The sequence below is a fragment of the Malaclemys terrapin genome, chromosome 2 (assembly GCF_027887155.1).
Source record: "Malaclemys terrapin pileata isolate rMalTer1 chromosome 2, rMalTer1.hap1, whole genome shotgun sequence".
Lineage (NCBI taxonomy): Eukaryota > Metazoa > Chordata > Testudines > Emydidae > Malaclemys > Malaclemys terrapin.
In genome coordinates this window covers 175,669,995-175,686,566 of record NC_071506.1, presented here as the reverse complement: position 1 = coordinate 175,686,566, position 16,572 = coordinate 175,669,995, and the positions used below count along the sequence as shown (strand labels likewise).

General features: G+C 43.4%; 1 protein-coding gene across 2 annotated transcripts in view; it reads right to left on the bottom strand.

Annotated features, from left to right (window-relative positions):
• Positions 1-4,385: 4,385 nt before the first annotated feature.
• Positions 4,386-16,572, bottom strand: part of BAG1 (BAG cochaperone 1) — a 29,743-nt gene continuing 17,556 nt past the window's right edge. The window contains exons 6-8 of one of the 2 annotated variants that reach the window (XM_054018734.1): positions 15,788-15,829; positions 12,163-12,225; positions 4,386-7,694 (exon numbers count right to left, since the gene is read on the bottom strand). In XM_054018734.1, the coding sequence (XP_053874709.1) occupies positions 7,605-7,694; positions 12,163-12,225; positions 15,788-15,829 (195 nt within the window). In that variant the 3' untranslated portion in view covers positions 4,386-7,604. The remainder of the gene's footprint in view (positions 7,695-12,162; positions 12,226-15,787; positions 15,830-16,572) is intronic. The other variant, XM_054018735.1, reaches the window with a different exon arrangement.

Below are 16,572 nucleotides of genomic sequence, written 5' to 3'. Positions count from 1 at the left end.
TCCCGGAAATACCTCAGCCGCCACTTCCGTTGTAGGAGCCGCTAAGCCCCGCCCCTTCCCCCTGCCAGGTCTCGCGTTAGGCGAAGGGGGCGAGGCCAGAACCTAGAGCGGGGCGGGAGCTCTGCCGAGGGGATCGACCCCCGTTCCAGCGAGGGGGCGGGGCTGTGTATAGGCCCCGCCCCTTCATTCAGCTTAGGACCTGTCTACAGTGGCACTTTACAGCGCTGCAACTTGATCGCTCAGGGGTGTGAAAAAACACCCCCTTGAGGGCTGCAAGTTTCTGCGCTGTAAAGTGGCAGTGTAGACCGGGCACCAGCGCTGGGAGCTACTCACCTCGTGGGGGCGGGTTTTTTACAGCACTAGGAGAGCTCTCTCCCAGCGCTGCAACGCTTTAATTTTGCTAGTGAAGACATACTAGATTTAGTCACTAGATTTAGTGACTTTGTGGTTTCCCCAGTGAGAAAGTGTCAAAGTGACCAGTGACAAATCTAGCGACTTTCACTGCCCATTACAGTGACAGTCAGCGACGGAAGTCACCAATGTGTATAGTCACAACATCATTCACAAGTAGGGTTCAGGGTAGGGTGACCAGACAGCAAATGTGAAAAATCGGGACGGGGGTGGGAGGTAATAGGAGCCTATATAAGAAAAAGACCCAAAAATCGGGACTGTCCCTATAAAATCGGGACATCTGGTCACCCTAGTTCAGGGTTTGGGAGGGGGCTCCAGGTTGGGGCAGGGGTTGGGTGTGTGTGTGGGGGGGGTGAGGGCTCTGGGGTGCAGGAGCTGAGCAGAGCCGCCAGAGTGCCCAGTCAAAAACCGGACCCCTGGCAACCCTACCAAGCAGCTCAATAGTGTTAATAAAATCCATTCCATGCTCTTCGTACTACATTCTTTCGCACACCAAGTCAATGTCATTACATCTCAATTAAGCATGTCCTCAAAAGGAATGGCATTCCAGGTTAGGGTGACCAGACGTCCCGATTTTATCAGGACTGTCCCGATATTTCCTTGTTTGTCCCGCGTCCCGACCGACGTGCGGTCGGGATACCGGACAAACAAGGAAATGCCCCGGAGCCTGGAGCCCGGAAGTGCTCCCCCCCCCTGACTCCGCCCCCTCCTCCCCCGATTGGCTCCCTCCCCGAATCCCCGCCTCTTCCCCGGGCTCACCATTCCCCCTCCCTCCACAAGCGCTGGAGGGAGGCCCGGGAGACGCAGGAGAAGCGCGGGGCCGGGGTGAGTAAGAGTCCGGCCTGGTCCCGAGCAGGCAGGACTCAGTCGGGCGGTAGGGCGAGGAGGGGGCGGCCTGCGGGGCCAGGCGGCGGCTGTTGTTGTCCCCCCGGGCAGCAGGACTTGGGAGCAGCCGCTGCTGCAGCTCCCACTGCCGCGGGGGAGGAAGCGGCCATGGCGCTCCGTGGCTGCGGCGCCTCCGAACCCCCCGAGCCGGGGCCTGCTGCGGGGACCCAGCAGCGCGCACGCTGGGCCCAGCCCCTGGCCAGTCGCGTCTGGGCTCTGCCCAGCTGGTGCAATCCCGCAGCGGCCCCGGGGCGGAGGCATCGGCCGCCCAGCCCCGTTCGTTCCCCTGCGGGACGGGGGGGCTGGGGCCCACTGCCCCCACTCCGGGGCCGCCGCTGGATTGCACCAGCTGGGCAGCAGCCCAGACGCTGGCCAGGGGCTGGGCCCAGCGTGGGCGCTGCTGGGTCCCCGCAGCAGGCCCCGGTTCGGGGGCGCCAGAGCCGCAGCCGCGGAGCGCCATGGCCGCTTCCTCCCCCCGCGGCAGTGGGAGCTGCAGCAGCGGCTGCTCCCGAGTCCCGCTGCCCGGGGGTGAGAACAGCCGCCGCCTGGCCCCGCGGGCCGCCCCCCTCCTCGCCCTACCGCCCGACTGAGTCCTGCTCGCGGCCAGGCCGGACTGTTACTCACCCCGGCCCCGCGCTTCCCCTGCATTTCCCGGGCCTCCCTCCAGCGCTTGCGGAGGAAGGTTTTTTTTTTTTTTTTTTTTTTTTTTTTTTTTTTTGGCCACGCCCCCCGCCACGCCCCCCCCCGCGTCACCCCCTCTCCCCCCGCGTCCCGATATTTGCCTTGGGTGATCTGGTCACCCTATTCCAGGTCGTCTTAGACTGAGATCACTATAATCTGCAGGTGAGGAAAAGAAGTTTGTGGAGGCTAATTCAGTACTTTGCTAAAGCCAGGCGCACTTTGAGGGGGGAGCACAGTAGCCAGGGCTTGGTTTATCCAAATGTGTTCTTTCTCGCAGCTCCATGGTAGGTAGCCCACCCTGTGATGCAGGGAAAGATGGCTAATGAAGAGGGCAGGGTGGGGGAGGCCTGCACAGATGGAAGATGAGGTGGGATGGGACAGGGCCATGTGCCCCAATGGGGCGGGGGTCACCGTATCTCCAGAGATGAAGCCCTTACTACAGGATCAAAGGTGGAGCTAGCTTGATTTTGGTTCCCCTTTACTCCTTCCTCTGGCTTGGCCTGGGGTTAGCTGCCCAGGTGTTTTCAGAAATCAAACCTTGGAAGCGGGTGGGAAGGGGTCCGGCTAGTGGATTTTTCTTTTTAAATCTACTTTCTTGGCTCCCTGCAGCACTGAACTCAGGTCAGGTGACTGCCCTCTTCCCCCTGGTTCTGGGCGCTCCCTTTCACTAACCTGTGGGCTCAAATCCAGGATGGCAAGACAGGGAGGCGCAGCTGAAATTATCCAACTCCAGCCAACCTGGGCTGCAGTGTACAGAGTGCCCTTCCCAATGAGCAGAGGGCACTGGGATGCCACTTTTATAATATGTTACGTTAACCTTACCATGTCTAATGCATATTCAGTAGGGGGTTCTCCCCTCTTCCTTATTTGTATTTCCTCCCCTTACCATTGTGAAGGTGTTTTTTTTTCCTATAGGTTAATATATTTATGATTTCACCCCATCATATACATCAATTCGTTGCCATGGTACTCTTGTAGTTGGATGTTCCGTCCAAAACATTCCAGAAGCTGGTGTTAGTTCATGTTTCTATGGTTGGCTGATGTCATTATGGACAAAATTCCCTCCTACATTCTACTTCCAGTTCCCCAAAACTTATGGGTTACCTAAGTTTATCTCTGCCAAAATTCATAGGCCTCAAGCTAACTGCTGAAGCCAATGTCTTACAGGATACAAGCCTGTAAGTTCCTTGCATTACTGCTGAATATAATAAAGCAGATAATGCAAAACAGAAAATATAATAGAGGTTATATAGAGGGCTACAACATCTGAAGCTAAATGAGCACAAGATGGAGGAGCTGTTGGTAAGCAGAAGGAAGGCTCTAGGAGAACTGGCTGGGGTTGTAGCAATTTCCTTTCAAGGGTAGGTCTACATTTGTGAAGGATAGGTTAGCTAGGGTAAGCCCAGTTACCAGCAGAGGCCAAGAATGCTTCTTTCTCATTTGAACTCAGGTAGAAGAGTATGTCCTCCTCTCTCCCATGTGGACTTTACTTAAATGTATGTGCCACCTCCACATTGTAGCCACCTCTGTTGGATCATTCTGAAGCATTGTCTAGGGCAGAACATTATTAGCAGAGGTCTTCTTGGTGAAAACATTAGATCCCTGTTCCATGTTTCACCGGCTTCATTTTTTGCTTCTTCAGGCAACTCAAGGTGGTGACATTTGTATTCTGTATGGATGTATATTGGATTGCCTGCTGGCCACCTCAAAGACTATCTTTCTTCCCTACAGCTGAGCTCACCAAATTCTTTTCTGTTATGAAGCGGTAGATTAAGATTTTTGGAAAAAGCAAGGGAAGGGCATTCATAGTGGTAGCTAGAAAAGTCACATTCCTTTACCTGTGCCTGTGCAAAGCCTCCCCCCCCCCATTTTTTTTTTAAACTCAGCATTTTGCCTGAGACTACATTCAAAAAAATGTTGTTTAAAGGAGTTAGGTTATAACATTGGTTGAGGCCATTGGCCTGTAATAGTCTGAAATTGTTTTGAATGCTCCCACTGAGAAGCCTAAGCTATGAGTATACATTTTTATAAATATCACTAGCTTTCTAGTAAAAGCCCCAGAGGTTACTCAGAAGATACTGGGCCTTAAATCTATCACGGCTTCCTCCTTCCACAAGTGTTGAAGGGGGGGGGGGGGGGGAGGAAGAGGTGTTGGCAAGCTCTTGTCCATATCTTCCACACTTCATGCCAGCCTCATTAAGTGAAACATAATTCCTAATTACATACATCATTATCGGAAGATGTGTGCAGTATCAAATAGTAGAACAATAAATTAATTACAGTAAATTCTCAATAACTTACCATAGAATGGTGCTACTGTATATTTAAGTACAGAGTCAATAGGGAATGGATTAATCAGCAGGATTTCTGTACTATACACCAAAATGATCAGACAAGCAACGTAGAAATTGATTGTATTTTCCATATTTTATTTTCTTTCCCCCCTCCATTTACTGTAGCACAATAAGTTAAATAAAAATATCAACCCAAATTCTGTACTGTCACATGGGCCATTGCAAAATGGGAGTAACTCCAATGAAGTAAAAGGAATTATTCCAGATTTACACCACTGAGACTAACAGCAGAACTTGGGTCGTAGAGAATACCACTAAAAGTTTGATATTTTCAGTTACTCAAACATTAAGGAGCAAGATGTTCCATAATTCTGAGGTTTTGCAGCTCTAAGAATGTTAGTTTTGGTTTGCACCACATTGCAGCCAAAAGGGGACCGGAGGAAGGGAGTTAGGGGGTGAAGGTGTGGTTTTACTCCAACTTAGAATACAAGTTGTCTTTTATGAAAGACATTAGAGGAACGTTAGCTTGAAATGTGCAAATAGTTACAAAGTAATACAGCAATTGAGGGAGGTGTTGAGAAAAATGAGGCTAATGAAAAAGCAAAGAACATGTTTGTCTTTTATTGAGATGGCAGGGGTGAAAAAGTGCTGTGTTTTGTTTTTAAGATAGGAAGGAAAAATGGATTCAATAACTGAATGGGAAGTGTGCTTATCCCGTATAATTAACAAAACACTACTGCTTAAATTTGATTTCTGAATCCATGTTTTAGCTTTCCAAATTTCCATTGATTTTAAAAATTCCCATTTTCTGCCCTCTCTTCCTCAGCAGTAGTCCACTGCACTTTTTTCTAATATTGAAAATGATTTTTTGGCCAAAGATTGAGGCCATGATTGTGGAAAAACCAGATATGAATCTTTCATACTTAGGAAACTACTATTAGTCAGTCAATCCACACTAAAAATCCTTAGGGAAAACTTTTTACATGCAAAGTCATTCATTTTCCCAAACGAATTAACGCATTTTTAGATTTCGTTATCAAAATAAATTTTCAGTGCATAATATATTGGCAAAAAAGATACAACAAATACCCATGTTCTTTTGAATTATACCAGCAGAAATGACATTTTAAGAAGCAATCTTAATAGGTTTCACTTTTATTACATTAATTGAAAGCCTTTGCCTATTATAGCAGAACTGTGATGACCACTCATAAATACCACAAAGATTGCACTGTTTTTTCCCAGGATAAAGAACTATATCTAACCTGCCCTGCCCAGCTCTGCTCACAAAGAGGGAAACCCTTCTATGCTACACACGCTCCTGAAAGTTTACTAAATGTAAAACATGTTTATGTTTAGAGCAGGTGAGGACTAATTCCTCACTTGATAAGAGGCTGATCCTGCACTCATTGAATTCAGTGGGAGTTTAGCCACTGGATTAAATGGAGCAGGATCTAGCCCAGAAGCAGTATTTGCTGCACTGAACCGGGGCATCACTGGAATGGATATAACTCTGCTCCTCTCAATAGTACTGCAGTCCCAGGCAAACATATCACGACCATAATGCTAGGCACTGAAAGCTGGGATCACATTCCTAACCACAAATATAATTACTTCCTATCTTAAAAACAGCTCTTTCTAAAATTTTGTAATGAGAAACAAAATAAATTCGATTTTAAGCCAAGAGCTTGTTTGTCAAGTTTCGGCCTACTGCAGACTTTTACAGACCCTGGCAATTGCGTGTAATACTGAAAACTATTACAACTTTAAAGGAATACTGCAATTTAACAGAAAAATGCAATTTACCTGAAAATATGGTCACTTCATCTAGTTATATTTGGTATAATATAACATCTAATTTTTTAAAACTTTCTTTACAACAAACACTACTAATTTTTAAAAAGAAACAGAGCTACCATATTGCCCATCTGATAACAGATTGTGACACTCTGGAAGTTCTACTCTGATTATGACTGCAGAAGAAATGTTGGAGGACTGTGACTATTTTGAGGTCCATTATTTTATTAAGAATTATATAACTTTATTGAAATATGATCAACACTTACATTTTGCATTTTTTTTTCTGGTAAAGAGAACTTACTTTAAAACAACTATAAAAATACAAAGATTCTCATGCACTGGCAAGTGATCCAGAACACCCTTAACTTCCACAGAGTCTAATGTGAGTTGAGGGTGCTCGGCTGGCCACAAGAGCAAGTGCTTATTGATGAATTCTTTCCTAGTAGAAGTAGCAGTGAAATGGCAGCTCTCATTATGGAGATGCTAACAATGGCAGGACATTTTTAAACATCTGATTTGAAATTTCACTTTGTAATATTATAGATTAATAAATATTCATCCTCTAATTCTCAATTCTCAAGGGAATAGAAATTATCTATTGCAATTTTCTGTAAACTGCAGTAACTCAGTGAAACACATAGTCAAAAAATACTCTGATAAAATAGCTCCATTCTCAGAGCTTGATTGGATTGACCACTTCCTGTATAAACAGTTTGAATTATCCTGTTCCATTTCACACCATTACTCAAAGGGAGAGTATACCACAGAAAACAAATACATGCTATATACACAGTATAACAGAAATATGTATAACAAAAAAAAAGTGCCAAGGCGTTCACTGAAATTTAAACACTAGTTAAATTAAGTACCATACATTTTACAGTACGTTCCATTTATCCAGACAGTTTAAGGCTAAAATAGTTACAACCTCCACTGTAGTCAAGTTTTCCTATATTTATGAACACATACAAGTGTTAAATAGGTATAGATGTGTGATACTATTTATTGCTCTAAATGTTCTACTAGAATGCTAGATGCCCCAACTGTTGTATCAACCTGCCTTTTTCAGTCAAGTTAAAGTCCTACATCTGCAACCTATGTCACTTGTATGGTTTTCCAAACTTGTCGTTTGAGCTGCAAATAATTTTGATGACATAATGGAAAATGTGAGAGTAGAGAAAAACAAACAAGTTAACAATAGTGTCCTTGTAAAACGAAACCAATGGTCCAAAGTTGCCCACCTCTCGGAATTGTATAATGTGCTATAGTATTTAGTTAACTAAAACATGCATAACCATCCACCACAAAGACATTTCTGTATTTCTTCAGGGAGGATTGTTTTCTTTTGAAAAGAACAGCTTTGAGTGAGTGGTAAATGTGACAACCAGCAAGTAATGATTGACTAGTACCAGTCTAAACAGACTGGGCTTTAAAAAAAAGAAGAAGAAGCTGAATATGTGCTCCAAAACAAAGAGCAAACTTTTCTTCTTGCTCACAGAGCAATTATTTCTCCTATTTATTGAGAGTGATGCCTCATTCTGCCAGTGCCAAGTTCTTTGATTGTAGCTTATCCATTTCTTGACCAATACTTCCTTCAACTGTGTCACACTGGGCAAGAAAACCCTGAAAATAAAAATCACAAACAAAAGTTAAATGTGAGTATTACTGTGGAGTGATAAACTATTTCCCCAAGAATACAATTTTTTTTTAAAATGACAATGCTCCCACCATGAAGTTGGAGGTAAAGACAACTCCACAGTTTCTTCTGGGTTCAGAAATGGCCACCACTTTTGTTAGAGCTTATCAAGTAAGTGAACAGAAAATTCCCTTCATCCATTACCCAGTAGAAATCTAATACATCAGCTCAACGAGGACAGCAGAGTGCCACCAGACCAATAGTATTTAGCATCGCCAATCAGCAAGGGGTGGGGGTGGGGAAATAGGCTTGACTTATTAACCATAAATCCCCTTTCTTGTTTTCTCATGTACAGCTTAACATATCTCAGTACTTGGCACCAATACTGCAAAGAATTCCTGTCCACTGAAAGCTGTATCAAACCAAACTAAGCAACCTTCATTAAACCTACAAATCTTACATCTCCCAAATGCTCTAGGGCACTGGTTTTCAAACTGGGGAGTGGGGGATGGGACTTCGGCCAGTTAGGTGTCTGGGCCAGGGCAGGGCAGCAATGGGGACAGCATACAGGGAGTATCCAACGGTGGTGGTAGGGAGTACAGGCATGCCCTGGCAGCAACCTACTGCTTTCCCCCCTGCTGCCCTACCCTGGCTCAGACAGCCTGTGGCAGCGAGATGCTCTGGGCAAGGGGGTGGAATACAAGCACTGGTCTGCTTTGCCCTGCCTTGGGCTCCCCAGGGGATAGAGCCTGCCAGATCCCACTGCTGCCATGGGCATGAGCCCACCCATTCCCTCCATTGAGTCACTTTCTGCCCCGATGGGCAGGAGTTGGCAGGGGGAGGAGGCCATGTTTATGTGGCTTCTTTGGAGAATGGGGGGCACAACAATAACACGAAAAAAGCACTTCACGAACCTCTGCTCTGGGGCAAAATGAACCCCACGCCTCCAGCTGGGCAGCCATGTGCAGAAAGGGGATGAAGGGATTCCTTCCCAACTCAAAGTAGTAGTTTATCATCACCCTAAAAATTCCAGTAAGGGATACCCCAACCAGAGTATGATTCTCACCCATGACTGCAAGATCTCACATCTCAAATACCAACTGCATAGGATGTCTATTGATTGTCCATCAGAGAGCAGGTAAGAGCTGATGGTCCCTGTCACAGTTCACAACTAGAATCCCATGATTCTCTGCTCTTAGACTGGGTCTCTGGCTCCAGCCCCCTGTGTTCCAACCATGACTGCTCAGCAGGCCCAGCTGGGCTTTACACTTGCAAATCTTCCTTCAGGAGCTGTAGCCAGTGGTTTGTACAATGACAAAGTATTGTTTAAGCTGAACAGCAGGGGCACAGCAAAACAAGAGAAAAAAAGACTGTAAAAAAATCACTTCCTTTGTTTGCAGTGCTGTTGTAGCCTTCCTGGTCCCAGGATACTAGAGAGACAAGGTTGAGTCCTGAAGAAGAGCTGTGTAGCTCGAAAGCTTGTCTCACCAACAGAAATTGGTCTGATAAAAGATATTACCTTGCCCACCTTGTCTCTCTAAAACACTGAAGCAGTCTATACGCAAGTCTAGCCCTGGAAGGCCCAACTGCATCAGACTCCCTACGCAGGGCATGTCTATGGTCCAATCTACACTTAAAACTAAAGTCAACCTTGCCTAGAAAAATTTTATGCACTGAGCAATGCAGTTAGGCCAACCTATCCCCCAGTGTAGACATGGCTAGTTCAAGGGACGGATTCTTCTATCAACCTTGCTACTGCTTCTCAGAGAGATGGATTCCTTGCATGGATGGAAAAAACCCCTTCCATGGATGTAAGATATTACAGCAGCTCAGCTGCAGCTGTACTGCTTCAGTGCAGATGTACCCCATGTGACCTGCTCCTAGCAAACAGACCCTGTCAACAACTCCCTCCCAGCCACAAATGTCACGTTCCCCCGCCAGAAACCCTGTGTCTTAGGTTCCACTGTGTTTACAACTTGTGATTCCCCTTCACTTTTCTTGACAAACTGGTCCATTGAGCTGCAGGTGTCAGTCAGAGGTGGGCAGTCCAAGCAAATAGGTCTAGTATTGTGCTTCAAATGGATAAGTGGGTGGTTATTTGAAGCTATTGTTCTCTTTCCTGCATACATACACCTCTACCCCGATATAATGCGACCCGATATAACACGAATTCAGATATAATGCGGTAAAACAGCGCTTCGGTGGGGGCACACTCTGGCGAATCAAAGCAAGTTCGATCTAACGCGGTTTCACCTATAACACGGTAAGATTTTTTTGGCTCCCGGGGACAGCGTTATATCAGGGTAGAGGTGTACAACCAACACCTGCTTCAATTAAGCCCTTGTAATCAAATAGCAAACCACATTACAGCAGCAAAACATGTAACTTTCATGAATTACATAGCAGCTGCACATCCCTCACGGTCCCCAAAGGCAGTCTTATATCCCCCACTATAGGGGAAGGGAGTTAACAGAGGGAGACTGGCAGCCTTAAAACTCACCTGTTCTGAAGAAATAGACTGCTATTACACCACAGAGAACCACTGTTCTGGTGGAAGATATAATCCTCCTCCTAGGACCCTCTTTGAGGCAGAGTTTCATATTTACCATTATTGTAATATAGCTATTTAAATACTGTAACGTAGCTGAATGCACACAATATAGAATGTATCACAGCATGTTAATTTTATGTATTTAAAACTTTAACAGGGTCAATCAGCACTTGGGTGCCTCACATCAATAAAGCTAGTTGCTAACAAATGCATTCTTCTATAAACTTTACAGAACTCCGTTATTAAATTAATGGACCACACAGGGTAACAGGCCAAATCAAACAGCTGCTGTCCATTTTATACCTCAAACTGAAACTCTTACACCACTGGGAGGATCAGGTGCCAGAGAGGTTTGTGGGCACCACTGAGAACACTACTATTCTAGTGGATGTGGAACATGGAAACTTGTCTACCTTGTAGATAAAATCGGTAGTTCCCTTAGTTTCACTATAGTTGTATCAGGCTTAAAGTGGATACTTACTTTTTTAATGTTATATTATTTATATTACAGTAGCAATCAGAGACTCCAATAAAATTGGGAACCAATTGTGCTAGGCCTGTATAAGCACATGGATAGTCCTGATCTCTGCTCGAGAGCCTACAACCTTAGGCCCTGATCCTGCAACTCGAAGCACATGTGATATCCCTGTGCCTGCACAAAGCCCCACTGCCTTCAGTGGGGCTCTGCATGAGCAATGGGGTATGTTTGCATGGAACAGCTTTCAGGATTGAGGCCTAAGTAAGAGCTTCCTCTATAAGACATAAAACTCTTTTCTTAATTTATCACATTTTATTAAGAGTGACCTGCCAGAAGTTTTTAATGCCATATACATAATGCATGCTGATTCATTAACAGAAGCTTTTAGTATTCCCACTTGCTGAATTGTAACTGCTCTAATTCCAGCGTTACCAGAGAAGCAGGTTGCTGGCTCAGATATGGCCCACAGAAGGCATGGTCTACTGCCCTTGCAGGTGGAGACCCTATATCAGCACTAGTAGGACTACAGAATATTTATTTATTTAGACAGAATTAAGTTTCCCTATCAGTCTGTTTCATCCATCTGTTGTGTGCTAAGCTTTTACATTCTTTAGGGCCAGGACTGTCTTTTTAAGTCATGTCTGTACAATACCTACCAGAATTGGACTCCAATCTGCGATTGGTGCTACTGCAATACAATTAAAAACAGCAGCAGCATCACCACCTACCTACGGATGCCATTCTCTCTTTTTCTGGAGGGGTTAAGATTCTAGTATGAAGTCAGAGAACTCCACTATGTTTTCATATTGAAATAATAGTCATCTGGGAATAATGGTCTAAGCAACACACAATAGGAACAAAAAAAAGTATTTTACCCAGCATATTTCTTCTCTAACACAGATTTCACTCTTGAGATAAAGGTGCTTAGTTTATAGCAAAGTAAATATTATATAAAAGAAAAAAAACACAAATATCCTAACTCTGTCTCATACAAATTGATGGGGAACTCTGCCTCCTACCCTTTTTCACCTGTCTACCAAGGTGCTATTTTTATGGCATACATGTCTGTCTGCAATTTCATTACTCCACCCCATACAGATGCAGGAGAGTTAAAGTGAGAAGTGTTTTTCCTTGCTGGTAATCAAACAGATTCCACGTCATCATACAGCCATGGGCACTAACCACTAGTGTAATTTGTAAATATTTGACAACAACATAAGCTATGTAACTCCATCCCTTTTTGTGTCAGTTTATAAAATGTTGGTGTGTTACTGCTCTTAGAGAGGCCTGATAACCCACCCCTCCAAGAGATCAGCCAAAGCCTAAAAATCCAAGGGATCTCCTGCGATGTAACCCTGGGCCTTTTATTTTAGCAGATCAACTGCTGCTGTGCAAGTGCTCAACATTTATTTAATGCAAGACTCACCTGAACTTTTTTCACCAACCCCTTCTTTTTCAGTTTGCAATCACTGAAATTCTCTGGTAGATTCTGCAGTAAATAAATGAACAATTTGATATTGGTTCATCTTGAAATCAATGTACAAAACATAAGGAAAAAGCTGTACATAATATATAAAGTATTCGGTTACATAGTGGAATCCTTTTAATAGGCATGCACGTCTACTTAAACTGGGATTCAAAGGAATCCATTTCCAAAAGTCTAAATAATGAAGGTTCAGTGGCACAGTTAGTCCATTTAAAGCTACATGCCTGGTCTTCTCTAAAGCTTATTTACAGGAATTAATGAATGTAAATTGGTGTTTTCTGGCGTAAGTTTCCTGTTGGGCATCCCTTTGTTCATTTATATTGCTTCAGCTTCCCTGCTCATGACATTTGCTACATTAGTTGAGTTTGTGTGTTTGTTTTAACATATTTTAAATGCTTTGTACTTTTGAGGTGGGCCATTAAACAGGGCTTTTATTGACAATAATGTGGTACAGTTTTGGACAAAGTTAAGTAACAGGAAAAACTGATACAGCTGTAGGTAAATAACAATCACACATATAGTTATAAGAAGATAGGACCTGAGTCTGAGATGTGCTAAGCAACCAGGCCTCCCCTTTGGACCTGCAGGTGCTTAGGCTTTCTAGATAGTAGGCCACAAGAAGAAGGGAGGAACAATCCTTTCTTTTATCCCTAGCCTAATGGGCAATCTCTTAAACTGTGTTTTCATTTACTATAGGAGTTGAAAAATATACCAGAGACCTACAAGCCAGAGGCCATTATAAAAAAGTTGGGTTGGGGCACCATTGAAGTCTAGGGTTAACTCTTGGGTCAGGGACTGTGCCTTCTTTTGTCTTAGTGCAGTGCTTAGCACGCTATGAATGTTACTAGAAACAACAACACCCAGACTCCACACATATATCTCTGCAGGGAGAGAGGAGGGCTGTGTTCCTGGGATCCGTTCTGAGGTTCCTTCCTTAGCATCAGCCTCTTGCTCAATACATGTCTGAAATTTGAAATCCCCTTCACTCCCACTCACCCTGGCTGATGGAGGGGTAAGTTCTCTTTCCCACATATCACCCTAAGACAGTGGTCCCCAACATGGTGCCCACGGGTGCCATGGCGCCCGCCAGGGCATCTATGTGCGCCCGCATACTGGCCGGCAGACAAGCATCTGCCGAAATGCCGCCGAGAAGTGGCAACGTCAAGAGGTGCCGACGCCGAAATGCCGCTGATTTTCGGCAGCGACGCCTCTTGACGTTGCCGCTTCTCGGCGGCATTTCAGCAGATACTTGTCCGCCGGCCACGGTCCTCGGTGGCTTGTCGTCCAGCGCCCGCCAGACGAAAAAGGTTGGGGACCACTGCCCTAAAAGATCCTAACTGTTTAAGTGGAAGTTGTTTCTGCTACTAATTCCTAGTCTGCAGACTTGGGGGTGGGGGGGCTTCTACCCCTTTAGCTTCAATAACTGCTCAGGCTTTCCCAATCTGCAGTAGTGTAAAGCTGATATAATTCTTGTCAATTTTCAGTGCTGCCCACAGGGCTCGGAATAGCATCAATGTTAATGTTAATTTCTCTCAGATGGTAAGGAAAACTATGAGCAGTAGCAAAAGCACCACAGAGGTCCATCTGCAGACTCAGGAAGACAGCACAGCAGCAGTTCACATTTGGAAAGTCCCTTTGCAACCATCAGGATAGACACTTTTTTTTGTTAAACGAAAGCTTAAATTGTTTAGAAATTGATGATCACCACTACCAGCACCAAACAGAATTTCTCCTACTTGCCTCTAAAAAGTTAATTTTTTGAAGTCCTGTCATAACACAATCCATAAATCCTTCATATCTCCCTCCTTCAACGCCTAATATGGAGTGATAAACCATACAATTGTTAGAAAACATATGCATTCATTCTATGAAGCTACTGGTTCCAAGTGTCTAATCTCTCTCACTATAATGTACCTTACATCTAATCGGTTGGCTTTATTTGCCTAACATGGCCTCAGTTCCTTCAGATTTACAGCACAGGGCAGATTCAGGAGCAACTCTACCAGTAATCGAAGAGATTCCACATAATCATACAGCCATGGGCACCAACCACTAGCGTAATTTGTAAATATTTGATAACATAAACTATGTAACTCCATCCAAGAAGCAATTCTTGGAGGTCAAACACATATTCAACCAATCAACCAAGAGCCACATTATGACATGGCAACCCACTGTACGTCCACCTTCCAACGTTTGACTTTTCAAATGCTTATCATTTTAGGTGTCACACCGATCTTTTGTAATAGCTAATGTGTAAGTTTTATTCACCAAGATTTTCTTTTAAAGCAATTAATGACATATTCCGCAGTACAATGTATTGCAATGAGCCCTTATTCATTGCAACTCCCTTAACGTGCATCTTTCTATTTCAATGAGGCAGGCTTATTAAGGGGAGTCTACTTTATAGTTTTCTTTCACAAACTGTATGTATTGAGGACATTATGAAACAATGAAAAAATATTTAAAACTCCAACATGTTCAAACACCAATGCTAAAACCAAAAATAAATACCTTCAAAATAACTGTTAAATAAAAAACAAAGCCTTTGGAATAAATTATATAACTGACACTTACGAGACGTTAAAGTTATCTTTTTATTATAAGAAATTCAGAGCAACGTTTTCTAGTGGATTTATTTTGTGTTAGGAAATTTTGCAACTCTACTGAAAGAGAGCGCACATACTCTTCCATCAGATTTTCTATAATGAAATACCATTTTAGTAATAAAAATACCATACCTAGTGAGGGTATGAAAGAGGCATGAGTCAGGGTATTCAGTACCAAACCAATTTTATCCCCAAAATTACTACAAATTATAATCTGGAGAAACGGAGATCAGGTAAAACTAATTATTAATTGTTTCTCAAATTCAGAGATGTGATCCTACTATTTGACACAGAGGTTCTTACTGTGCCCTGGGCATGCCATGACTTAGACAAGCAAAATAATTTAAAGATTTTAATAATTTTACAAAGAAAAAGAAAAACAGGAAATAAGACAACATGTCAGTTCCTTTACAAGGTCTTCTTGTGTCTGAAGACTGGCAGAGAGCTTCCAATACAGATCACATTTTCTACAAGAGGGAGACCTTTGTTTTGCCCAGGGAAGTGTTTTTTACAGTCTGAAAATTATTCTCAAAAGTAATTATCTATAATAATTAGAACAGACTTTACAGTTTATTGATGGTGAAGGAAAGTTTGTTTAAAGGTAGCTGATTCCTGTTTGGTTTATCATTGATAAATTAAAACAGGAATTAGCAAAATGTCCATTTATAAAACTATGAATTTTGGTAACTGGAGGAGAACTTTAAATCAATTAAAGAAGCCACTCAGAGAGCATACGTTTAAAGTCTTAGGCCCCAGTTCTGTAACTGCATCCACACAGACAAATCCTTGTGCTTGTACAAAGGCCCACTGATATCTCAACAGGATTCCATGTAGGAGTGAAATTAGAGCTCTTCGTGTCGTAACTCACCAACTTGCTTAAAGAAAGGTTTTCAGGTAGATTAATGAAGAGTAAGAATTGTAAATTGAAATTAAATCCCAGAGTCTCTCTGTTTTACCTTAGTCAGTTTACGTCTCCTCTCCAGGAATACGTTGTCCAACTATTCAGGGTTTAACAGATGAAGCTGGTATTAAACCTTAAGTCACAATAACATTTCAATATTTAATTAAAATCAAGCTGAATAGTAAAGTTAACCTAACCCTAGTCAGTGGATAAGGTACTGGACTGGGCCTTAAGAGACCTGTGTTCAATTCTCAGCTCAGCCACAGTATAGCCCTGGACAAGTCACTTAGTCTAGCCTGTATTTCACTTCCCCATCTGTAAGGGAGAAGGTATACTACTTACTACCTTACAGGGGTGCTGTGAGGATAAAATCAATAATGGCTGTGTGACACTCCGATACTACAGCAATGTGGGCTATGCAAGTACCTTGATATATTCCAAAGAAATCAGTCCAGTCCTTAGTTTGCAAATGTCTTAAATACAAAAATTATAAATCCACGTTTGACTAACCAGAAGGCTCACCATTGTTTGTGCCTTCCCTACCACCAAAACAAGCATTACAAGGAGAGTGTCTTCCTGGTTTTTGTCGGACCCTTAATGTTACTGTAACATATTTTAATTTAACAGGCTTTGGCAGTACAAATGAAAAAGGGTAAAACTTGAGTAAAGGATATCCATTTCATGTGGACATAACAGGCTGCAGCCCAATATGATGCTCTTCTGTATTATGGGGATGCATACATAGGCATTAGTGTCACCATTTAGAAATCGGAGCTGCCATGGACACCAAAATGAAGAGGTCATTGAAGACATACAGGAAAAAGAACTGGATACTGAAGA